This window comes from Drosophila mauritiana, chromosome 3R (assembly GCF_004382145.1).
Source record: "Drosophila mauritiana strain mau12 chromosome 3R, ASM438214v1, whole genome shotgun sequence".
NCBI lineage: Eukaryota > Metazoa > Arthropoda > Insecta > Diptera > Drosophilidae > Drosophila > Drosophila mauritiana.
Genome location: NC_046670.1, coordinates 5,943,725 through 5,965,990, shown reverse-complemented (window position 1 = coordinate 5,965,990; position 22,266 = coordinate 5,943,725). Strand labels below are relative to the sequence as shown.

General features: G+C 44.1%; 5 protein-coding genes across 10 annotated transcripts; 2 read left to right on the top strand and 3 right to left on the bottom strand.

Annotated features, from left to right (window-relative positions):
- Window positions 1-824: 824 nt before the first annotated feature.
- LOC117146111 (hematopoietic lineage cell-specific protein) lies at window positions 825-3,269 on the bottom strand. 3 transcript variants are annotated; one of them, XM_033312097.1, is made up of 5 exons: window positions 3,238-3,255; window positions 3,110-3,178; window positions 2,713-2,923; window positions 2,242-2,645; window positions 825-2,170 (listed from the first exon to the last, which is right to left on the bottom strand). In XM_033312097.1, the coding sequence occupies exons 3-5, from the start codon at window positions 2,877-2,879 to the stop codon at window positions 1,092-1,094; spliced, it is 1,650 nt and encodes a 549-aa protein (XP_033167988.1). In that variant the 5' UTR covers window positions 2,880-2,923; window positions 3,110-3,178; window positions 3,238-3,255; the 3' UTR covers window positions 825-1,091. The 3 variants fall into 3 exon arrangements, with proteins under 3 accessions (XP_033167988.1, XP_033167989.1, XP_033167987.1); XM_033312098.1 differs by having other exon boundaries at window positions 2,713-2,926; window positions 3,110-3,269; XM_033312096.1 differs by having other exon boundaries at window positions 3,110-3,269.
- Window positions 3,270-4,096: 827 nt separating this feature from the next.
- LOC117146114 (annexin B9) lies at window positions 4,097-9,816 on the top strand. Of its 4 annotated transcripts, none has more exons than XM_033312102.1 (5): window positions 4,097-4,154; window positions 6,307-6,360; window positions 6,951-7,659; window positions 7,720-7,901; window positions 9,607-9,816. In XM_033312102.1, exons 2-5 carry the CDS (start codon window positions 6,331-6,333, stop codon window positions 9,658-9,660), a joined length of 975 nt encoding a protein of 324 aa, XP_033167993.1. In that variant the 5' UTR covers window positions 4,097-4,154; window positions 6,307-6,330; the 3' UTR covers window positions 9,661-9,816. The 4 variants fall into 4 exon arrangements, with proteins under 4 accessions (XP_033167993.1, XP_033167995.1, XP_033167991.1 ...); XM_033312104.1 differs by lacking the exon at window positions 9,607-9,816 and adding an exon at window positions 9,163-9,325; XM_033312100.1 differs by lacking the exon at window positions 9,607-9,816 and adding an exon at window positions 8,195-8,602 and having other exon boundaries at window positions 4,098-4,154.
- On the bottom strand, window positions 9,438-12,326 carry LOC117146113 (uridine 5'-monophosphate synthase). The gene is made up of 3 exons (XM_033312099.1): window positions 12,072-12,326; window positions 11,495-12,011; window positions 9,438-10,725 (listed from the first exon to the last, which is right to left on the bottom strand). Exons 1-3 carry the CDS (start codon window positions 12,222-12,224, stop codon window positions 9,914-9,916), a joined length of 1,482 nt encoding a protein of 493 aa, XP_033167990.1. The 5' UTR covers window positions 12,225-12,326; the 3' UTR covers window positions 9,438-9,913.
- Window positions 12,327-12,977: 651 nt separating this feature from the next.
- On the top strand, window positions 12,978-16,167 carry LOC117144661 (doublesex- and mab-3-related transcription factor A2). Its single transcript, XM_033309962.1, has 3 exons — window positions 12,978-13,241; window positions 14,756-15,277; window positions 15,925-16,167. Exons 1-3 carry the CDS (start codon window positions 12,987-12,989, stop codon window positions 16,123-16,125), a joined length of 978 nt encoding a protein of 325 aa, XP_033165853.1. The 5' UTR covers window positions 12,978-12,986; the 3' UTR covers window positions 16,126-16,167.
- Window positions 16,168-16,240: 73 nt separating this feature from the next.
- On the bottom strand, window positions 16,241-20,059 carry LOC117145443 (hematopoietically-expressed homeobox protein Hhex). Its single transcript, XM_033311101.1, has 2 exons — window positions 19,585-20,059; window positions 16,241-16,710 (listed from the first exon to the last, which is right to left on the bottom strand). Exons 1-2 carry the CDS (start codon window positions 20,057-20,059, stop codon window positions 16,241-16,243), a joined length of 945 nt encoding a protein of 314 aa, XP_033166992.1.
- Window positions 20,060-22,266: the final 2,207 nt, after the last annotated feature.

Here is a 22,266-nt window from a genome sequence, read left to right as displayed (position 1 = left end):
ACAAGTTAATATTATCTACGTTATTACCAACACGCACACTTTATCGTAATACCTGCTCGAAGTTTAATTTATACATCAACTTTATCAGTCAAAACTTTGATTTCGTCTGACACTTTTTTCGATTACGATCCGTCGCCAATAATTGCGATAAATCTTATCAAGTCTCTCTGGGATTGACGCTTAAATTTACAATATGGCCGTACATTCTACTTATGTTCTTTAACTAATTAATCACCACAATGCAAAGTTCTCTTTCTTTGTTGAGCCCATATGCACTCACATGCGCCATACCATGAATTATGGCAGTAGCTCATTTCATGTAACATTTTCTACTTTGCCAGATTACGATGAATTCGGAACAGGCAGATAAGAATTCGATCCATCCAAGAAAGGCCTTGACAGTCCTACCCCAAAATAGAGATGCCCTCGTGAAGTCACAAGGAACCCAAAAATCTGCTCGTTCTTATCATATAGAATTTTGTTTCCCTAAAATGATTTGTGGGACTTTAAAAAAAAAACCCGAACTATAAGTACCACAAATTAAGAGAAAACTCCTTATTATTTAACTTTATTAATTATGTATGTATTTCTTTATCAAAAGAGCAGACTTTTTGTTGTGACTGTCTTCAACATTAGATCTGTCTTTAACATTAGATCAGATCACCGTACACGGGAAACTCTCGTAGACTTTATACAATTCAAAAAGACCAAAATCGTTACTTGACACAAATATCATCACTAATGCATAAAATATGAAATGAGCGATATCTAAAATAGCTTGGCATATTTTCTTGGTAAAATAAATGTTTTAAATACAAAGAATGTAAAATGCAATAAATGATACATATATTAAAAATGGAATACCTCGGTTACTTTAGGTGCTAGCATAACAAATTACAATAATAATTCAATATCTAGCCATTCGTTGCACATAATTTGGAGGGTTAAGAGGGTAAACAATGGATGGGAAATGGGCTGGGTTAGTTGCGAATTGGTTTATATGGTTTATAATCCAAAATCAGTATTATCGTTTTCGTTAGTATGTAAATACAATTTGATTTTGTTCTATCGTGAATTTCAATTGGAAGCTTTTATGAGTTCTGTCCCACCACCTGCACGTAGTTGGCTGGAAAGAGTCCGTAGCGGTTCTTGCACAATCCCCTCCACCACCCATCGTCGATCTTCTCGATGTGGGTGATCACGTCATCTGGATCAAAGGATATCTCGTCGTCATCCGCCGCCTGGTAGTCGTACAGGGCAATGGCGTGGATTCCGGTGTCCTCCAGGTAGTCGGCCAAATTGTCTGAGTTCGCGTAGATTGCCTCCTCGGGAACGGTTGCGGTGCCACTCTGAGCAACTGCCTCTGAAGCGGTTCCATTCGTTGGTGGCAAGGGCGAGGCAGCCTTAATCTCGGCCTGGTTCTGGTACAGTGGCTCTTCTTCAACTAATGGCTCAGGATCGGCTTGAGGTTGCGGCTCAGGTTGGACTTGGACTTGGACTTCGGGTTGAGGCGTCGGCACATGCACTGGTGATTGCGGCTCACTTCTGGGAGGCGTGGCCACGGTCTCAACCTCAATTTGGGGCACCACATCTGGTGGTGGAGCTGCAGCCTTGGCCACTTGAACTATTTCCGGCTCTCGAGCGGGGACTACCGATGCAGCAGCTGCCGTTGGCTCCTCCTTTGCTTCTAATTCTACTTTAACAGGCTGCGCTTTGGGAATGACAATGGGTTCCTTTCGTGCTGGAGGAGTTTCGGAAACAGGCGATTGCATCTGGTTAAATGCACTGATGGCATTGCCAATGCCTCCGGTTCGACCCGTCTGGATGGCCGCCCTGCTGCCCTTTGGAGGCGGTGCTTCCGTCGAGGTACGAGGAGTGTTCTCGGCCACAGTCTTCTTGGCGGCTTCCTCCCGATCGCGCTTGTCCTTGGCCTCACGCAGACGTTTCTGCTCCTCGGCCCGCTTACGTGACTCCTCCTCAGAGTTTTTAGCCAGGTTCTCGAACTTGGCACGCAAATTGGAAGGCTTGGCACCTTCGATGACTGGCTTGACCTTGTGGTCCACCTGGCTGGCGTGCTTCTGCGGGGCCTCTTTGTGGTCCCATCCAACCGCGGACTTGTCCTTTCGGTCCTCCTGAACGCCAAACTTTCCGCCAAAGCCCTTGGAGTAATCTGATGTTGGGAGAAGATATAAATAAAATAATCATAGGAAAAAATTAATTAATTTCAGTTAGGAGAATTACCCTTTTGAGACTCGTGCTTCTCCACCTTCTCGATGTGATCCCAGCCCACGGCGGATTTATCCACCCTATCGGACTGCACTCCGAACTTGCCTCCGAAGCCAGTGGCGTAGTCCTTCTGGGAGGCGTGCTTCTCGACCTTTTCGACGTGGTCCCAGCCCACGGCAGACTTGTCCTTGCGATCCTCTTGCACCCCGAACTTTCCCCCAAAACCATCGCTGTAGTCCTTCTGCGAGGCGTGCTTTCCCACCTTGCCCTGGTAGTCATGACCCACAGCCGACTTATCCATGCGGTCCTTCTCAACGCCAAACTTGCCGCCGTATCCGTATCCTGCGTTCTGATCCTTCAGCAGCTGCTTCTTCTTGTCCAGATCGGCCTGCTCCGTCTCCTCGCGCAGCTTGTCCATGCTAAAAGCAGAAAGAAAGGGAACAATGAACCCAATACCCAGTGTTTCGAGAATTTCGGATGACTCACTCGATGGTGCCTGCTGTGCGACCGCTGCCGTCGATCGTCTTCGATCCCCAGCGCTGCTCCTGCTCGCTGACATCGTTCACGAAGTCCGGATCCGTCTCCCAGTCGTCGTCCTCCGCGGAGATGGCACTGGTGGCCTGAATCTGGTGACCGGCACTTGCCTTCCACATTCTGTTTACCGGTTTCTGGTCGCTGGTTACTCGCTTATCCTTATCTGCTGGGTAGATAGATAAACACCATGACGAGTGTGAGTAGTCGGGGCAGGTTTTCAATTGCAGGGGCTCTGCTTCCGATTCTTGGCCCAGATAACAAGTCACAAAACACCGAAGAAGGGAGGGGCCGACGAAGCTGGATCGGGAACAAGATGCCACTGGCGCTCTAAGTGCATATATATACTCACATCCCGATGACTAACTCCTACTGCAAGAGGAACTTATGATCTGGTGCCGCTAGTGATGTCTGCAAATTTCTGGGAGGAGAAGGGTTAAACAATTGATTCATAAAGAGACCAACAAACGGGAAACTAACTGAACTAAATTTCATTCGATACAATGGATGCATCGATAAGCTACAAAAAGCCGATAAATTATGGTGAGGAGCTTGACAAAAGGTAGTTGCTGCAGTTTTAGGGGCGCCCCAATTAAATGAATAAAATATACAGTCGTGGTTCTTTTACTTCATTCGATAAGTCAATGCACCGATATATATTGCAGTACCAATATGTGATCGTGATCAATAGAACTGAGTACTCGGACAAAAGGTATATGTTTTTATACTAAGTGGCGCCACATTAATTTGTATAATTAATAAGATTATCATTGTTTTTTTTTAGATTGAACATTTCTTTGGAGGTAATTCTTCAGGTATAAGAGTTGTGTATTTCCATAGAACCGCAAACTGGTCATCGATATAACGATAGTTTTGGGTTTGATCTTGCTCCGATGTCAGCTGACAATTAACGGAAAAAGCCTTTTATATATAGTTATAAAAATAGTATTAACGACTTACATATTAACTAGAATTAATTTACCGGCTCAAGAAGTAAAAGGGTATTTAGTTGACTGACGGCTGAATATTCAAATCAAAGGTTACATTTTCAAATTCAATGCGTAAACAGATCATATTTTATTTTCCCAATGTCGTCATTATTACAATGCAAATATGCTTCTAAAAATATCGTGGATGTCTCAACAGCTACCAATGGCGATGATTCATGCATCTTGAAACACTTTACATTCTACGGTGACGATTCTATGACGACGCAGAAGATACCAGCTTCCAGTTAGGGCGCTACCACCCAATATTTCCTAACAACAACAACCTATCGCCGGTTGGTTCATCTCTAATCGACTTCCAGCGAGAGAGCGCGAGTATAAAAGCCAAACACGGAGCGCAAACAGCTATAGTATTTATTCACATCGCTTACAGTTCGCATCGTCAGACTTGTACGTTGAAAATCGAATATCATTGGTAAATCAAAAGGAATTTGTAGATAAAACTCATTGTTTACTCTCGCTGTGCCAGAAATCGCAAAAAGTCAAGCGGAAAATCAGTGGGAAAAGTGAGAAAAGAAAGTGTGTGCTAAACACTCGAAGATAATTTTCATTTTTGCCACTTTAACATGGGCATTTTGTAGAATTGTGGGTGCGGTATCGCGAGAATTCTCCAGAATCTTGTTTCTCTATTTACTTTATATTCCAATAATAAAAGCCTCGGGTGGGAGAAAAATTCAAAACCGAAAGATGACATCATCAAACTCAAAAGCAAAAGCCCCACTCTTTTGGCGTTTTCTCTCGCGACGCGTGTGACTTTTCTCATCTCCGACCAAATCTAAGTAAACTTTTTGTTCCTTTCTTGCTTTCCCATTTTACTTGGGAATGCGAAGCGGAATGCTTCGAAATATCTCTATCCCCCAGTTCCCTGCTTAATTTAGTAATTCAATCAACTTCAATTGCCCGACAGGCGCTTCAAACTACAGTAAGCACTGAGTATGAGCGCCTGGGCCTTGCTCAGCATTACTCACCGGAATCGGATGTGGCCACATTCCACCGTCCACAAAATATAGTAGTAGTGTACTCGAGGCCGTGCAATTATAGTAGAATAGGTGTGTCATCAAGGTTTATTACTGAGTAAATTGCTCAGTGCACTTGCAAAACATTTTTGAAACATTTCGAGGTACAGTCCATCGAGATCTCCAAAAGAAGTTGGCAAAAGCTTTTGTTTATGGAGTTATTCACACATGGTCACGAGCTATTCCAGTTTTTACACCTAGATTTTAATATCTCTTTTTTAAAGTCGTTCTCAGAGCTTCCAATTGACGTCACAAATCTGGTGAATCATTCCGTGCTGTAATTTCAATGTATCATCTGGCTATTTCAAGAGCAATATCACCAGATACCCTATGCTGAAGCATATATCTTGTATTTTCCACTTTGTCTCTTTAACCACTTCCAAACTTTTTTAATGGAACAAAAGAATTATAATTAAGGGTGTTTCCAACCACAAATGTGTTTTGTAGATTGAGGTCAAAGTATCACGGAGAACTCCAATCAATATTTAGAGAGTCTAACCAATGATTTTTGATTACATTATTCCCAACTTGCATTATAATTTATTTAAAAAGAAATCATATATTAACTAAAGCATTCCATAAACACTAGAATCTTGGGTTTAATTGTACGCCATACGTATAAGAACCGGTTTCAACGTTGGCCAAAACATTTTGTTTGTTTATAGCTCGACTGCAGAGGCGTTTGTAGTTGTATCTTTTTGTTAACTTTTTTGTTTTTTGTATGGCGTCGCCACGTCAAGTCTTTTATAATGCTTTTTTCGGCTGCCTTTTGTTGACTTTCTACTTTGGCGGCAGCATAGAAAGGCAAACATGTATTTTCTGCCGCAATGTGGTTACTAATTCGGGAGCTATCAAAAATCTCAATCCATTTATCATTAGGTAATTTGGCCCTATTGATTTTAGGGATTATGTGGACTAGTCCCTCGAGATAGTGTTCCACTTGACAACTGAAGTGGAGTGGTAGACCTAGAGCGCAAAGGGGTGACGAGGCAGACATTTCCCTGAAGCTTTCTCTTGGCCACAAACGAGCCGTGCCCGATGTTTTCCAAGCCAGAACGCAATGAGCTCATCCGTTTATGAGGCCACTTCGTGTGGGTTTGGTCTGGCCTATCACGAAACTGCCGCGCCATGCCATTTGGCTATCAGACGCACCCGGTTCCAAGGTTCGGTCCTCCGTCAACTGCCTACTGAAAAGTGGAAACTTTCACTTTCCCCTGGCAGTACATTGAACTTCGATTTGGGCACCGGTTGGCGAGAAAAACTAGGAAAACATCTCGGTAAATAAACTAGGGAAAAAATCAATGGGGTAAAATGCTTTTAGACCAGCGCCAGGCTGGCTACGGGACGTATGCGTAATGCGAGGCTTTTACGAGTTGATGATGTCACCAGGCAGGGCATGAATTAACCAAAGGCCGGGTTTATTGGGCCTGGGAAACATAACTTAGCCGACCTTGCTGGGGGTTCAGTTTTCATCACGATTTCGGGTTAGCCATTATTCATTATGATTTCTCACTTCCTACTTACAGATTTTTCACAACAAACCAATCAAAATGAGTTCCGCTGAGTACTACCCATTCAAGGTGAGTTTACTATGGATCGTACTTTATGAATCAAAAATGTATATATCTATCAAAGTCAATTATTTCGCGTGATTATGGCTGTTAATGTTAAAAATCAGATCAAATCAGATCAAATCAGATTCAACAGATAGATGAGAATATCTTAATATTATTTTTTATGAAATGTGTGTTTTTGCCAAGTAAGCAAGATTTTTCTAGATGCAATCTATAAATTACTGCAACAACCAGATGCTTCGAAATTATCTATAATTGGGCTATTAAATTGTCATCAGAGGTGTATACTATACAATCGTTGACAAACAAGTACCGACTGATGGGAGAAGAGACTGATAAGAGGGTTTCATTTATGAGTTCCTTAGATAAGAGTCACAACGAAAAAAAAAGTAAATTTTAGAAAGCTAACTTTATTGCAGAAGAATTCATGCAAACCTGAGATAATACATGTAGGGAATAACCACATATTTGTATTTAGAACAAGTGCCACTGAGTAATGTTGAGTAACTTCTTTGGGATTACGTGCCCTGCATTAAAATACACCCTATTGTTCATTATTATTACTCACTTGCTGATTGGCTGTATTCGATTTGCAGTGCACACCCACCGTCTACCCGGCCGATCCCTTCGATCCCGTCGAGGATGCGGCTATTCTGCGCAAGGCGATGAAGGGCTTCGGCACCGACGAGAAGGCCATCATCGAGATCCTGGCCAGGCGTGGCATCGTCCAGCGTTTGGAGATCGCTGAGGCGTTCAAGACCTCGTACGGCAAGGACCTGATCTCGGACCTCAAGTCCGAGCTGGGCGGCAAGTTCGAGGATGTTATCCTGGCTCTGATGACGCCGCTGCCCCAGTTCTACGCCCAGGAGCTGCACGACGCCATCTCGGGACTGGGAACCGACGAGGAGGCCATCATCGAGATCCTCTGCACGCTGTCCAACTACGGCATCAAGACCATTGCCCAGTTCTACGAGCAGAGCTTCGGCAAGTCCCTAGAGTCCGACCTGAAGGGCGACACCAGTGGCCACTTCAAGCGGCTGTGCGTCTCGCTCGTCCAGGGCAACCGGGATGAGAACCAGGGCGTGGACGAGGCCGCGGCCATCGCCGATGCCCAGGCTCTGCACGACGCCGGCGAGGGACAGTGGGGCACAGATGAGTCCACCTTCAACTCGATCCTGATCACCCGCTCCTACCAGCAGCTGCGCCAGATCTTCCTCGAATACGAGAACCTGTCGGGCAACGACATCGAGAAGGCCATCAAGCGGGAGTTCAGCGGCTCCGTGGAGAAGGGTTTCCTGGCCATCGGTACGTTCTTATAGCATCCTATTCTTTAGAGTCCCTTCTAACTGATGCATTGCTCTGCAGTCAAGTGCTGCAAGTCCAAGATCGACTACTTTTCGGAGCGCCTGCACGACTCCATGGCCGGCATGGGCACCAAGGACAAGACGCTGATCCGCATCATCGTCAGCCGGTCGGAGATCGATCTGGGTGACATCAAGGAGGCATTCCAGAACAAGTACGGCAAGAGCTTGGAGTCCTGGATCAAGGTAAATACCGATTTCAATTACATTCATATTTGCGTGTGCTTGCCAGAACTTTCAACTCTGCACCCTGTTCAATGTGCCACTAACTCGCATTCGATTGTACCTGCAAAAAGTCCCATTAATCGTGGTTCCATCAAAGTTTAATAATCGTTCATCCAATCTGGCTTCTCATGTTGTTGTTACTGCTCCTTTGCCCAACACTTTCTTGCCGATTTCTGAAGCCATTATTCCTTCCCGGCCGACTGCTTCATTTGTGTGCATAAAACATTAAAACTTGGCATATTCTATATTTTTAGGGCGATACATCCGGCGATTATAAGCGTGCCCTATTGGCTATTGTTGGCTTCTAAAAGATCCCCATTCAACAATAATTTATCTCTTTCGTCTGTTCCACGCTCTAAACTATATGCAAACAGAATGTACAAACGAAATTCCGATATCGAATAGTTGACAATGTATAGTTTTTGAATTGGAACACGTTTTAACGAAGACGCAGTGCATTTAAGTCGTAGAATCAGAACCCCAGTCTCGCATCCTGTTGATTATTATAACCATTGTGACTTTTATTATTATGACTATGCACGCCACATGCACATAATTGTATCTCTATAATTACTACACCTCAGGCTACTTGCATTGCTGTGTAGCTATACTTTCAGTTTTGTTTTGAGTCTCATTTGCAAGATATTTTAACTTAAAAAAAATACGAAAATAAAAAATACGAAAAAATGAAATACAAAATTCAAATCGAGTTTCTGTTACTGTTAGCAGAGGTCTCTGCACTGCTTGTCATGTAAATAACAGCGCTACATTGGGTCGCCTAACATCAAAACATTGAACTTTAAAATGGGCGTGGATAAAACCAACATAAAAATCGATTTAAAATGGGCTAAATGCCCCCCTTAAGTGACTATATAAACTTGATCAGCAAGTGTAAGAGCTATATAAAACGTTAACTGTTATAGTTCAATTTAAATGAAACCGCAATCTACTTGCACTGCTTGCTAAAAGTACATGTCAATTATATGTAAATATATACATTATCAAATACAAGATGTAAAACTTTAAATGTTATGTTAAATTCGAAAATGTAGACTTATTTATTTGCTGATCAGGTACATATATAGTGGATTACCCCTTAGAGGAGTAGCTTCCGGCAATTAACCAAACCATAAGCCATGTATACAAAGTAAAAGGCGTTTAATGCTCTGACCCTCTGCTCTTTTCACGCTTTTCTCTACCCGTTTAAATCAACCAACAACAGGAGGATGCCGAGACCGATATTGGATACGTCCTGGTCACTCTTACGGCTTGGTAGACGGAAGCAGCCGGAATATCCGAATATCTATGAGCAATACCCCACTGTTCAAGTAGAAAATGCCAAAAAAAAACGTTGCATTTCCCCAAAAAAAAAAAGTTTAACAAAAGCGAAGAACAAATGGAGTTGTCTATATACACTAGTTGTGATGTGTTCTAAAAATCCAATCTACGAAACGCTTAGTATTTTCCCTCTGTGCAATAACGTCTAACGTTCAACGATTATTTAACATTTTTACGTATTTTTATTTTGTATACATGTCTTTTTTTATTGTAAATTATTGCGCATCGAAGTCGTATGCGTAGTTTGTGCTTGTATTAACTAATAAAGTTGGCTTACACTCAACGGCAAAGCTGGGTCACATTCACCATCCACTGATCTCCTTTCCAGGACGACCTCTCCGGAGACTACAGCTACGTCCTGCAGTGCCTGGCCTCCTACTAAGGAGTTCCTCGTTGACGGAGGCACCTCACATCGATTGTTAACCATTCTATTTGTTGTAACCCTTACTTTAAGGCAAGCCTCGTTTGCCAACTGTTTTGCGGAAGATTCATAGCCTATGTTCAATTCATAAATGCACTGTAAAATCGCGGTAAATAATTGGAAGGTTTTTTCACTTATCTAGGGTAACCGAAACCAAGGGGGAATGGGTGGGTATTGGGGAATATTTGTTAAAGGGGAATGCTGTTTGGGTTTTCTACTTGGCGACTCGATCCTGGTAGGCTGCCCAAAGGCGGTCGCGGTACGTCTGGGCCGCCTGCTTCGGGTTGGTGGCCTTTAGGATGCCCCTGCCCACCACTCCGATATCGGCTCCACGCTCCTTGACCAGATGCTCCGGGCTCTGGTACTGCTGGCCCAACTGGTCCACGCCCTCGTCTATCTTCACACCGGGTGTCAGCTGCAGAAGACCGGGGAAGGCAAAGGCATCGGAGGATTGGCATACCACACCGGCCACGAAATCCACATCGGCGCCCTCGGTGGCGATCTTGTTGCTGTTCTCCTTGTACTTCGTGTCGATCAGGTTGCCGCTGGCCGACATCTCTGCCAGCAGGAAGACGCCGCGTTCCTTGCCGGCTCCTCCCTCGCCAAGGCCCGCCTTCAGACCCTGCAGAATACTGCGTCCAGGTAAGGTGTGGGCCGTGACCAGGTCAGCCCAACTGGAAATCTTATAGATGCCCTTGCCGTACTGCAGGGACACCGTGTTGCCGATGTCTGCGAACTTGCGATCCTCCATCAGCAGGAAATTGTGCCGCTGTGCCAGAGCTTGCAGGTCAGCGATGAACTTATCACTGAAATCCTCCACAATGTCCACGTGCGTCTTCAGCAGGCAGATGTACGGACCGCACTTGTCGGCCACGTCCAGGATTTCATCGGCGTTGGTCAGGTCGGCGGCCAAGCAGAGGTTCGTCTGTTTGCTGGCTATCAGGTTGAAGAGGCGCTTGGCCACCGCGCTCTTGGCCAGATTGGCGCGACTCTCGTAGGTCAGTTTAGTGCGCTGCAAGTCGTTGGCTGCGGGGAAAGTGATGGGGATTAGTTAACACTTCAGTTTTAAAACGTGCACGGAGACCTATCTTATCGCCTTTTCTTTTCGCTATATGTCTGCTTTATACCTATGCCAATTTTCTTCAATAGCTTCACACATTGGAGATCCCAAAGTACATTAATATACTCAACACATAAGCAGACAGAACTCTTTTGATCTGGGTATAGCTTTTGGCTCTTCACCTCTAGATGGATTTCATGAATGGAGAATACAATAATTTCCCCTTTGGTATCGTATCTTAAAGTAAGTCTTCATCTTGAGAAAAAGCAATACTAACGATTAGAATTCGTTACTCCCCAAAAGCAAGCACGATGATTAAGATGAGATTAGAATATTGTGACTTTACAGGTGGAAACAAAAAGTAAACCGGTTCCCATACATATCATCAAACCTCCAAAAACGAAATGTGATTATTTATAGAAGATGGGCTTGATTGGAGGAGCAGGCTGGCTCTCGAGTGGTTTGATAAGCGTGGTGGCATAATTGAGTGCGGACCGGACACTGCCCCAAATCAGAATCACGTGCCGCATTCCCGGGAATGATCCGGTCCGATAGTGGAATCCAGATCGGCCTACCGCCATTTATGGCCGTTGTATAACTTTATAGTAGCGCGACTGGAGCGCTCCCCTAATTGAATTTGCTCGAGGCCATGTGCTGGCCGAGTGTCATGTACTTATTATCTATCTATGCATCTATCTATCTGGCAGATATCAGGGGGATCTGGAGCATACGCACCTCCGACAATGTCGGCCTTATCGCCGCCGACGAAGGTACCATCGCTGTTGATTTGCACGGCGGCAATGTACTTGGCCACTGCCTCTACGGTGGACTTCTCGATGCGCCCGGCCTCGTGGAGGGTGTTCAGCAGGAAGGAGAGCGTGAAGAGCGAGTGCATCCGCACGCCGTGCTTGGCGATGTTAGCCACTCCGCCCTGCTCACGGTCCACGACGACCACGGCGTCGGTGACCACAATGCCCTCGCCTTGCAGATCCCGCACCGTGTCCAGGATGCTGGAGCCAGAGGTGACCACGTCCTCGACAATCAGACAGGTGTCGCCGGCATTGAAGATGCCCTCGACCAGCTTCTTGGTGCCGTAGGCCTTGGCCTCTTTGCGCCGCACCAGCATGGGCGTTCCCTGCTGCACGGACACAATGGTGGCCAGCGGGAGCGCCGTGTAGGGGACACCGCACACGTGTTTGGCGCTCAGCTGCTTGTCCTTGATGTGCTCCACCAGCAGGTCGGATACGGTTTGCTGTAGGGAGACCGAGTTAACTACTGACATAGACATGGAGCACTAATCCCAAATACTGACCATCACATCCGGATAACTGACGATCACTCGGAGGTCGAAGTAGACCGGCGAATTTATGCCCACCTTCATCTTGAAGTCGCCGAACTTAAAGGCATTGATCTCGAAGAGCTTCAGGGCCAGGGCCCGCATTTTGTCGGAGTTCTGGGCAACCATGCTGGCAATTCCAAATCTCGATCTTAAATCTTCGCACACGTGCTAGCTCGGCTCCAATATGAACCGTCCAATTGGGAGTCTACGCTTTTTAAACATGCTGCCAGTGTGCACGTATCGGCTGGCATTCGGGCAATTTTCGTACACCCTAATTACAAGTTACGAGTTCGGTACGAGTTCTGGTGCGCCGCCTGGGTGGTTAACTTCGCTAAGCCGCCAAATTTATCGAAGTTCAATTTACTATAACATTGGCTTCGAATTAATAAACGTTTATTATTAGTAAACAAGGTAACATAAATGCTATGGTTTTAAAATAAACTGTTTTGCATGTGAAACATTTCCCAAATTCATAAAATATATATAATATTTAGTTTCCGGGAAGCTTTAAGAAATTTCAAGGAAATGAATGGTAGATTATATACAATATTTTGTCCGCTGCATTGCTGTATTGTTCCCTACTTAGCATTTGGAACTTGAAAGCATTGGCTACGCCCACAAACCCTTGACTGAAACTTCAAGGGGAGGAGTCTACTCATTTTGCAACCACCAATGGCAGTACTGTAAGCTCAAATTGCTAAATGAAAGCCAAAGCGCCTGCGTAAGTCAACAAAGTTTGCGCCATTCTTTGAAACAATTCCAGATCCTTTGGCGCGTGTTTCCAAAATTTAGTTTCTTTTCGCTGGTCCCCAAATAAGTCGCGAATTTGTGCTCCAAAAGCAGCAACTTCTTAGTCGGAAAATCGGTTTTCACTGAATACATCTTGCGATGGCCAGTTCAAGTGGTGAAACTGCAGATGAAGTGGCTAATAAGCGTCCTCGCCTGGTGGCTAATCCCAAGGCCACCAAAATAGTTGAACACCCAGCGCCCAAGGTCGTCAATCGTGTGCCCAAGTGCGCCCGCTGCCGGAACCATGGGATCATTTCAGAGCTGCGGGGTCACAAGAAGCTCTGCACCTACAAGAACTGCAAGTGCGCCAAGTGTGTCCTGATCTTTGAGAGGCAGCGCATCATGGCCGCTCAGGTAAGTTAGGATTAAAATGCAGGATGAGAAGCAAGCCTTTTGCTTAATTTGCAATCAAAGGGTTTAATGGTATTCACATATTACTATCCCCATCTTATTAGTACTGTCAACTTGCTAACTTTAATGTTATTCCACTGAAAATTCCCTGGGTAGATCTATCCATTGACATCCAAACCATTCAGACCAGATAGATTCTTCTAACATTCGGAGACTTTATTTGCCCAACTATACCCATTGTAAGCATATAAGCCATTTAGCAAATTTCTTCTTGTAACAACATATTTCCTTCATTAACATTAACTTAAAATGAAATATCCAATATTCTTAAAAGGTAAAAGTTTTCTAAAATAACTTCAGGTTTTTAATGTCGTTTTTTCAACCCACTTAATTGTGTACTGTTCGCAATTGAACCCGTGATCCATTTTAAGTAGGTAAAACGTTGAAACCCAATTTCAACTTTCATTAATTTTACTGTTATATAATCATTATAATTTACTAATCTGGGACGACAAACAAAAACACCTATTAAGAAGGAGAGATTAAATTAACAATAGCACCGAAAACTCCGAAACTTTCTTATATCGTGTTTTGTGACTTTGAATAATATTTAATAAACATTTAAGAAAAATTATTTATTTTCGATTTCTGCGAAAATTGTTTTTTACAAATGACGTAAAAGAACTGTTATTAGCATTTGGAAATACTTTTCCAACATATAGCACGTTTAATTTAAGTCGTTCAGAAATGGTGGGCACGGAATATATAGTTAATCCAACCATCTTAGCAGACTTTCAATGTCTTTTTATAGCAGCAAAGGCAATAGAATACAAATATTGATATCCATAGATTATATTGGAATGCAGACTATATTCAATACGTGCCCTGCCGTGATTTCCAAACATTAGTTCAGAATCAACTCAATTCAAGAATAATTAAACAATTCAACATAAGGGGTAAATAGTTTTCCCAGCTATTTGTATCCAGAACACAATATGCAAGCCACCCCATCCGGATTCAATCAATCTGTGTAACTGAATTCAATTGCCAGCTTTCTTGGAAAAATAGTTAGCAATGCCATTTATATTGTGTTTAGATTAGGCGCTGGCCAAGTTCTCAATTCGAAACACAAATAGCCGATGGACACACCCCACTCCACTGCCAAGTCAAACAGCCAATGAAACGGAATACGGGGAACGAATCCAGCCAGAGCAAGGACAACCAGTCCTGGATTCCCTCCCCTTTAGATGATGGTGATGATGGAAAGTTGTCAAGGCGTAGGAACAAATCGACCAAAATATCCGCTTACCAACTGTTTGCACAAGTGTGGCTACGTCTCGCATTTCATTAGATCGGTGTGGATGAGCTAGGATGTGCTAGGATGTACTAGGATGTGCTAGCATGTGGGTGATACCCCAAGGAATTGCTGTGGCCTTTGTTTGCGGTTAAGTCAAACAGCAGCAGACGGACCGAGTTGTTCACTTGTCGCATATTAATTTCCATTTGTGGGCTTTCAGGTTGCCCTGAAGCGCCAGCAGGCGGTGGAGGATGCGATTGCCATGCGGCTGGTGGCCAACAAGACGGGTCGTTCCATCGATGCACTGCCGCCAGGCAACATCTTCGGTCTGACCGTCACGCAGCCCAGTTCGCCGCGTCCCAAGCGAGAGGATGACCAGACGGAGAAGCCCATTTCGGAGGAGCAGCAGCAGCAGCTCATGCGGAAGGAGGAGGAGTACAGCGAATCGCCGGCGGTGGCCCAGGATCTCAGTGCGCCCCGAAGAGATAACGTCTCCCAAACGGCAATTGACATGCTTGCCCAGCTCTTTCCGCAGCGCAAGCGATCTGTCCTGGAGTTGGTCCTCAAGCGCTGCGATCTCGATCTGATTCGGGCCATCGAGAATGTCTCGCCCACTGGCAAGTCCTCGCCAGTGGATGTCACCAGCAACCAGTTGCCCAGCCAGGAGCCGGTCATGTTGACCACTGTGCCACAGCCCACGCCGCCCAGGAGCAGCGCCTTCAGGCCTGTGATAACAGAGCAGGTAAGCGATCTAACTTTCTAGTGTCAAATGTAGCAAGTATCTTTTAGTTACAAGATATTGTAGTCCAAGTTATAGAACGGAGTTGTATTCAAGTGAATATACCAAGGTACCTGAATATACCTTTGGTAATAGTGTATTCTAGATTCGTTTTTAAAGTATGCTATCTGGCTAAGATAGAAGCGTTTCCGAATGTAAAAAGTGTTACTTCTTGATCGTCTGTAGATCTTGGAAACGATTAAAGCTAGAGAGTTGGGAATAAGCATGCTGATTCTAGTAATGCAGCCTTCATCCAAGCTTGCTAATTATTTTTTATGTAAATTAGTATCGATAAATCGATCCAATCAAAGTTAATATTTCTATTCCCACAACAGAAAATCACTTTACTTCTAAATGCGTTTTGTCCGGTTTCAAAATCAATGTTTTTGAACTATGGGGTGTCTTTTGATAACATAAATAATAACATACACTACATATTCATAATGTGTTAAACTCTTATTTGTAATTTTTTTAATGTATAATGCACTTTTGAGCTGAGGTCTGTATTTCCGCTTCCAGAATTCAATCCAGTCACGATTGGCCTGGTCCATGGAAGTAGGAAATACCTAATGTAATATTTATTTAAGTGCATAAAAAATCTTACCTTTCAGTACCAGAGCAAATCGGTGGTGGAGCTGAAGCCGCCGGTCTTTGGAGGCAGTGCATCGGCGGCGGCGGCAGCGGCCATTTGTGCGTACCCCAAGTGGTTTGTGCCTCTCTCCTTTCCGGTGACCATGGGCCACCTATCCAATCTGGCGCCAAGATGCACCCTGCCCAACTGCGCCTGCCTGGACAGCTACCAGTTCCATTAGGAGACCACCCACCTAGTACTTACTAACTCGCATAAATATAATTCTAATGAAATAAATTTATTTATCCTAACTACAAGCTGAACTAACTTATGAGTCAATGGGTCATCCTCTAGCTTCACTTGGGCGTCTCCTCCGCCTCGCCTTCGTCTTCGTCGTCGTCCTCATCGTCCTCGGACAGATATATGCGATCCTCCTCGTCGCTCTGCTGGCCACTCCTGCTCCCGCAAACGGGAGCATTGCCGCTCGAAGCGCTGGAGGGTGATCCCACGGCAGCGCTTGCTATGGGTCCTTGGGCGGATGCACTGCGCTTGCTGAGATTGGCCCGTCGCCACTTTGCCCGCCGGTTCTGAAACCAGGTTTTCACCTGGCGGTCGGTCAGCTTGAGTTGGAGGGCCAGATGACGCCGTTCCTCCGGCGACAGGTACTTGGAGCTGGCGAAGCGAGCCTCGAGATTTTTGGTCTGCTGGGAGGTGAATCTGATCTGGCCGCCTTTTCGCTTCACGCCGAAGTTGGACATGTAGAAGCTGGCCGCCGGATAGGCATTGCAGTAGAGGGCGGCTGCAGCGGAGGCAGGATTGGGGAATCCTACGGGTAATAAATGAGGACAGTTTGACTTAGATTACAATTGATGGAGAGCTTACAAAACTAACTTAATTTGAACAAGTCTTAGTCTTATTTACTTTGTATCCCATTTCTAATGAATAATATTTAATGTGAATATTTGATTGTTAATACAATAATTTCGATATAAAGAACGAATGACATTGTAGACCCACTCCATTTATCAAATTCATTGTCGAACCAGCGTTGTTTATCAAAAGCCTCCATTAAAAAGTCGAGGACAATCGATTTCTTTGAATAACGATTTTGAACCATCTGCCCGATATAAAGTGGCGCAATCATTGGATTGTGATTGGTGGCTCCTATGGCCCGGTATTCCCTATCTCCGCCCACCCGCTCTTATCAAAGTAATCGGACACAACAATTGCGAGTGGTACAAGTGTATGGGTGTTGTATCAGAATCGGGGAATATGTCAACGCCCACTTGTAACTGGGTGACGACTTGGTGGCCATTGCAAAATGGATCGACTGTACGCCGAGATTCCGGGGCAATTGAGCGAAATCAATTGGCACCCGACCGGCAATCCGATTGCGAACCTATCTGCACCTATGTACATACATACCCCAATGTGATAAGGAAGGAGGGCTCTTTTTTTTAGTTTAGGTAACGGAAATTCGCACTTGGCGCATATTTGGAGTGTGCTCCATCGAGCTGATATTTCGGGATCTGACCAACAACCATTGGAAATGGCCGAATGCCATTAAATAAATAACGTGCGATTGCAGATGCCATAATTTAAATCGTTACAAATAGACTTATTAACGTTTATTTTTATTAAGTGGCGTACACGGAGTGATAAGGCCGCAGAGCACTCTTATCATCTTCCCAGCGGCATTTAATCGCTGAAAATTGGATTTGTTATTATTTTATAATGTGCGTGTCCGATTGAAGGAATAAAATCATATCAGGTACTTGTCGCTAACACCAAACCGCCGCCCTCCCCATTTGCCCCTTGTCCAGGTGGAACGAGTGTCGGGAACGGACGGGCTTATCGTAATCAAATGGCAATCGTGGCTATAAGATGATGGACAGCGCCTATTAATCGCCTCTAATAGCATTTTTGTTTAGATAAGCCAAACAAATCGGAAATCGGGATAGCAGTACAGTTGAAGTGGCCTATACGAGCCGATACTCCTATCTGCATTGTGTGATCAGTATGGCATGGAGCAAGCTAATCAATACTCCTTTTTTTGAAGCGTAGTATGATCCCAAGTCATTTGGACTCTTTACAGATATATCCTCGAGACGAGAGGATTGGGAACAGAATGTTGCTCTCAGATATTCCATCCCATAGTGATATTATATTGATTCCTATCCTATTTCACTAGATTAAGATTGAAAGATACAGTCTGTGATAATGGTGTGATATCAAAAGGTTTAAATGAGTTTTATTTCCCACAGTCCATTTGACTTGCAGCAGCTCGATTTTCCCAACTCAAGAGCAATGTTTTTCAATGAAAACTAACTGTCACTTCAATATCCATAGCTATAGTTTCTGTTGTCTCTCACCTGAATTTCAAATATTTGTCACTTCTGATAAGCCACCGAAATATTTCGTGGGTTTTCCGATCTCAATAGGGTGTTTGTACTGCGAGGGGATGGAATTCGGGACTCTGACTTTATCAGCATTGCTGGGGCTAATCTACCGTTACACCAAAGCACAGAGAACCAACCGGGAAATGCAGTTTTGGGGCGGGGAAAATGGGATTTCGAGTGGCATTGGCGCCAACACTTGACTTTGACAAACACCCAAAAACACCCAACTGCACCACACACACATTAATCATGTTTATGGCCCATTTTGTGTGGGATCCCCATTGTAATATTCGGTGGTCCGGGCACTTCGGACTTAGGCTAGTTTAGATATTTGGTATTTAAATGAGGATTTCTGGCACCACCTTTCCCATGGCGATCAATTTCCATGTGTCAACTTGATGGGCGAGATTAAGGTGTCAGCATGGGGAGGTTCAATGACTTGAACTTGGTAATGTCGAATCAATCCTAATCTTTGCTAAAAACTGTGAGAAAGTCTAATAGAAACTATGGTTTCAAACTTCATGACTGCCTTTATTTTATCTTTAAGATACAGGACTTGTGAATGCTTCAGCCTTTATCTGCATTTTAGTGTTTAATTGATAATTGTAGCGCTTATTCATTCATAACAACTGCTACGCAGGTGACTCATTTCCGGTCATTTGATAGTATGATGAAATGCTAATGAGGTCAAACGATTAAATTGTGTTTTACCCTGATTGCATACATCGTCGGGCTAATAGATTTTCAAAAACCGTATTAATTAATATATTACTCAATTATTTTATGATAATAATATACTAACTTCAATAACTTCACCTAACGTTTTCACAGTCTGTTGCATATATTCTTATAGAAAAATGTAAACAGTTCGAAAATTTTATAATTTTGAACTTATTCCTGAATTTTTTGAATAATGAATTATTGTCTTCATTCATAATGTCGAATAAGTAGACTTCACTTCTCGGACTTATAACCGCTATACAATCTTTTGAATTTGCTGAGATTAGATTGCATATAATTTAATATTTCAGTTCTATACTTTTCTTTAGCAAATTATCTCGTAAAAAATACCAGAACCTTATAATACATTTTTCGATTTTTCAGTAAAACCTAAAACTAGCAAAACTGCAACTATGTCCTAATGTCTTCTCTTCCTGCACCCTTTTTTATTAAATGATTTATCAAAAATTACTACAAGAATTAAGCAATTATCTTGAAAATGTATCTGTATCTTATAGGAAATACAACACCCAAATAAAATTCATGTTAACCCCACTAAGTATGTATTCTGAACCACTCACCTTCGCATTCCATGGAGAAGGGACTGTATTGATCACAATAGGCTGTTGGCTGAACGGCGGCTGCGGCGGCTACAGCGGCTGCTTGGAAGTGGGGCATGAAGAGCGAGGGATTCTTCTGGAGCTGCAGCACCTGCTGGTAGAAGAGCGAGGCGGGATCCGGGTAGATGGGGTTGAAGCGCAGCGAGGTGGGTGCCAGCACGGCACCGGATTCCATACTCTTCATGGCATACTGGGCGGCAGCTGCCTCGCGGGATAGATCGAAGATGTTGGTGGCGGACGATGGAGAGGAGGATGAGCCAGTGGCCAAGGATGCCTTGGGCATGGCCAGTGCGGGTGGAGAGGCTATGCCGGCTGTTCCTGCCACGGGACTTTGAGAGGAGCCTCTGCGCGACTGAGATCGATGCGAGGAGCTCTTCTGCTCCAAGATATTCTCAATGGAGAAGGCGGCCTTGCTGGACTTGGTGGCGATATCCATATTGGTGGGTTCTCAGAGCGGTAGTAACGAACTGTAGGTACCGATTGGTTGGGTCCGGAGCGATCGAAGCGACTGCGTCGGCCGCAGGCGATGAACTAATGGCCACCAGCTGTAGGAGCCGCCGCAGAGCCCATGGGCGCTATAAATTGTACCAAATCTGATTTCACAGAATATAATAGATTGTACCTATAATGTTGTGCTAATGGGTAGATATCAATATTAACAATAATAGAGCGGTATGTAGATATGCCCCGCATGGGAGATAGTGCCGAGCTACCGGCCATCGATTGATAAGCGAGTGGTGGTTGGTTAGGCGCTCCACTGCCTCGATGGCACTCCACTCCACTCCACTCGATTCCTATTCCCAATACCCAATACCCATATTCCGATTTCCAATTGCAGGCGGCGACAGCTCGACATCGGTACGCGGTTGGACACCCAATCGGCGATCGTCGTATAAATCACAGTCCCTGCTCGCCCGCTTATTGAGCTGCCAACCCACCGAACCCACCGAACCACCCAACCACCCTCCCCCAGAACGCCTCCCACTCGGCGGGTCGGTGCGTTTGATCGAGTAATTGTTAATCACCCCTTATCGGTATCGTTACCTGGTTTCGGCTCTCAGCTACTGTGTGGCTATTTTACTCTGTTGATTGTTGTTGTAAACAAATTAAAATTGCCCCAAAAGGCACCCCCTACCCCCTTCGATCCCAGCCCCCGCCCCACCATCAGAAAGCCATCGCTTTGATTGAGTAATCGAGTTTGTGTTATGATTTCGGCCATGGTGCCGTCCCTCTCTGCTTTTTGGGAACAATATATGCGTCTGTATACCTGGGGCATGGATAGGTGTTTCGGGGTGTCTTATCAGTTGTACTCGGGCTCCTCGTAAAGCCTCCCAGATGATGGATTACTTCTGATTTCGGCTTGGGCCGGGGGTGATAAAATGGAAAACGCACAGCCCATAAATGCCTCTAATTGTTGTTATTGTTGCTGATAGATACCCCTTTGATGTTGTTTTCCAGGTCGCCCCAGAAATTTGTACCTTCGAGATAAGTTTTGGGCCTCGACGAGTTTCGAGAACAATGAAAATCTTCAGTTTCTGCTGGAAAGGATGTCATCTTGTCTTCGATTCACACGATGAGTAGAAAGTAAACAGTTGAAAGTTCTTCATTTTTTGCGATGATTCTACTGTGATGGTGACTACTTTAAATTGGCAGGATTTCAATCGAAACTGTATGACTTCACTATTCAATGACTCAAATTCATGTGATATTAGGCAATAAACCTATTTCTATTGATACGATTCGCTGAAAAGTGATTTAATGAATTGCAAATAGAATTCTCGGGGGTTCTTCGTTGAAAAGAGCAGTAAACTACAAGCAATCGATTGGTGATTAAGAATTTATGACAACCAAATATTAAAAATAACTCTTTGAACATCATATTTTATATTTCTTTGCGCATAATAATCGATATACCTCAATGGAAAGCCCCTAGACTGAAAAAGGTTTAAAACATTTGGGAAACTAATTTATGCAAAGCCTGCTTTCCAAGATATGAAGGAAAGGAACCCCATACACCATGCTCCCGAGTGCACTTGTAATCCCCGGATATATCACTTCGACGCTTCATCATGAGCAGACACTTGTTGCTCTGCTATCTGATAGTCAGTTGTGTGATCCCCGACAAAATCCCATCGATATAACGTTTTGCACCCGAAAAACCCAACTGACGGCCATTTTGTGACATATCACAAGGTGAGTATTCAAATTTATCAACATGAATGGTTCGAATAGCGTATTGGGGGGTGTGACGGTTGTTCCGAAGGAGGCTCTCAATGGTAAGTAATGACCATTCAAAAAGTATTTCGTACTTTACAGAACAAAATTATAACATAATAATGAATAGTGAATAATGAATGGTGATAAAAATAAAAGCGTTTTTCGGTGGTATGCGATTACTAAGTGCGACCAATTCGAGACATTGACGAGGCCTACTGCTCGATAAGGAGCCATGGCCTGGGGGGCTTATGGTCGTCAAGTGAGGCTAAATTATTAGCAATTATCAGGAGACAAACGGTTTGAAATGACTTCGAAATTGGGCATAAATAATTGTGGCACGCATTAATAACAGCAAAGGAAGAACCGGCTGAATTTGTAATCCCCTCCAATGGGCATGTGTTTCGATGACAAGATGTCGATATTGTT

Coding starts and splice junctions, on each gene's coding strand:
- LOC117146111 (XM_033312098.1), bottom strand. CDS start 2,879: ATGTGGAAGGCAAGTGCCGGTCACCAGATTCAGGCCACCAGTGCCATC. Junction 2,646..2,712: donor CGCACAGCAGGCACCATCGA/GTGAGTCATCCG, acceptor TTCTGCTTTTAG/CATGGACAAGCTGCGCGAGG. Junction 2,171..2,241: donor GAAGCACGAGTCTCAAAAGG/GTAATTCTCCTA, acceptor TCCCAACATCAG/ATTACTCCAAGGGCTTTGGC.
- LOC117146114 (XM_033312102.1), top strand. CDS start 6,331: ATGAGTTCCGCTGAGTACTACCCATTCAAG. Junction 7,660..7,719: donor GAAGGGTTTCCTGGCCATCG/GTACGTTCTTAT, acceptor ATTGCTCTGCAG/TCAAGTGCTGCAAGTCCAAG. Junction 7,902..9,606: donor GCTTGGAGTCCTGGATCAAG/GTAAATACCGAT, acceptor TCTCCTTTCCAG/GACGACCTCTCCGGAGACTA.
- LOC117146113 (XM_033312099.1), bottom strand. CDS start 12,224: ATGGTTGCCCAGAACTCCGACAAAATGCGGGCCCTGGCCCTGAAGCTC. Junction 12,012..12,071: donor TCAGTTATCCGGATGTGATG/GTCAGTATTTGG, acceptor GTCTCCCTACAG/CAAACCGTATCCGACCTGCT. Junction 10,726..11,494: donor TAAGGCCGACATTGTCGGAG/GTGCGTATGCTC, acceptor CTTTCCCCGCAG/CCAACGACTTGCAGCGCACT.
- LOC117144661 (XM_033309962.1), top strand. CDS start 12,987: ATGGCCAGTTCAAGTGGTGAAACTGCAGATGAAGTGGCTAATAAGCGT. Junction 13,242..14,755: donor AGCGCATCATGGCCGCTCAG/GTAAGTTAGGAT, acceptor GTGGGCTTTCAG/GTTGCCCTGAAGCGCCAGCA. Junction 15,278..15,924: donor GGCCTGTGATAACAGAGCAG/GTAAGCGATCTA, acceptor CTTACCTTTCAG/TACCAGAGCAAATCGGTGGT.
- LOC117145443 (XM_033311101.1), bottom strand. CDS start 20,059: ATGGATATCGCCACCAAGTCCAGCAAGGCCGCCTTCTCCATTGAGAAT. Junction 16,711..19,584: donor CTTCTCCATGGAATGCGAAG/GTGAGTGGTTCA, acceptor TATTACCCGTAG/GATTCCCCAATCCTGCCTCC.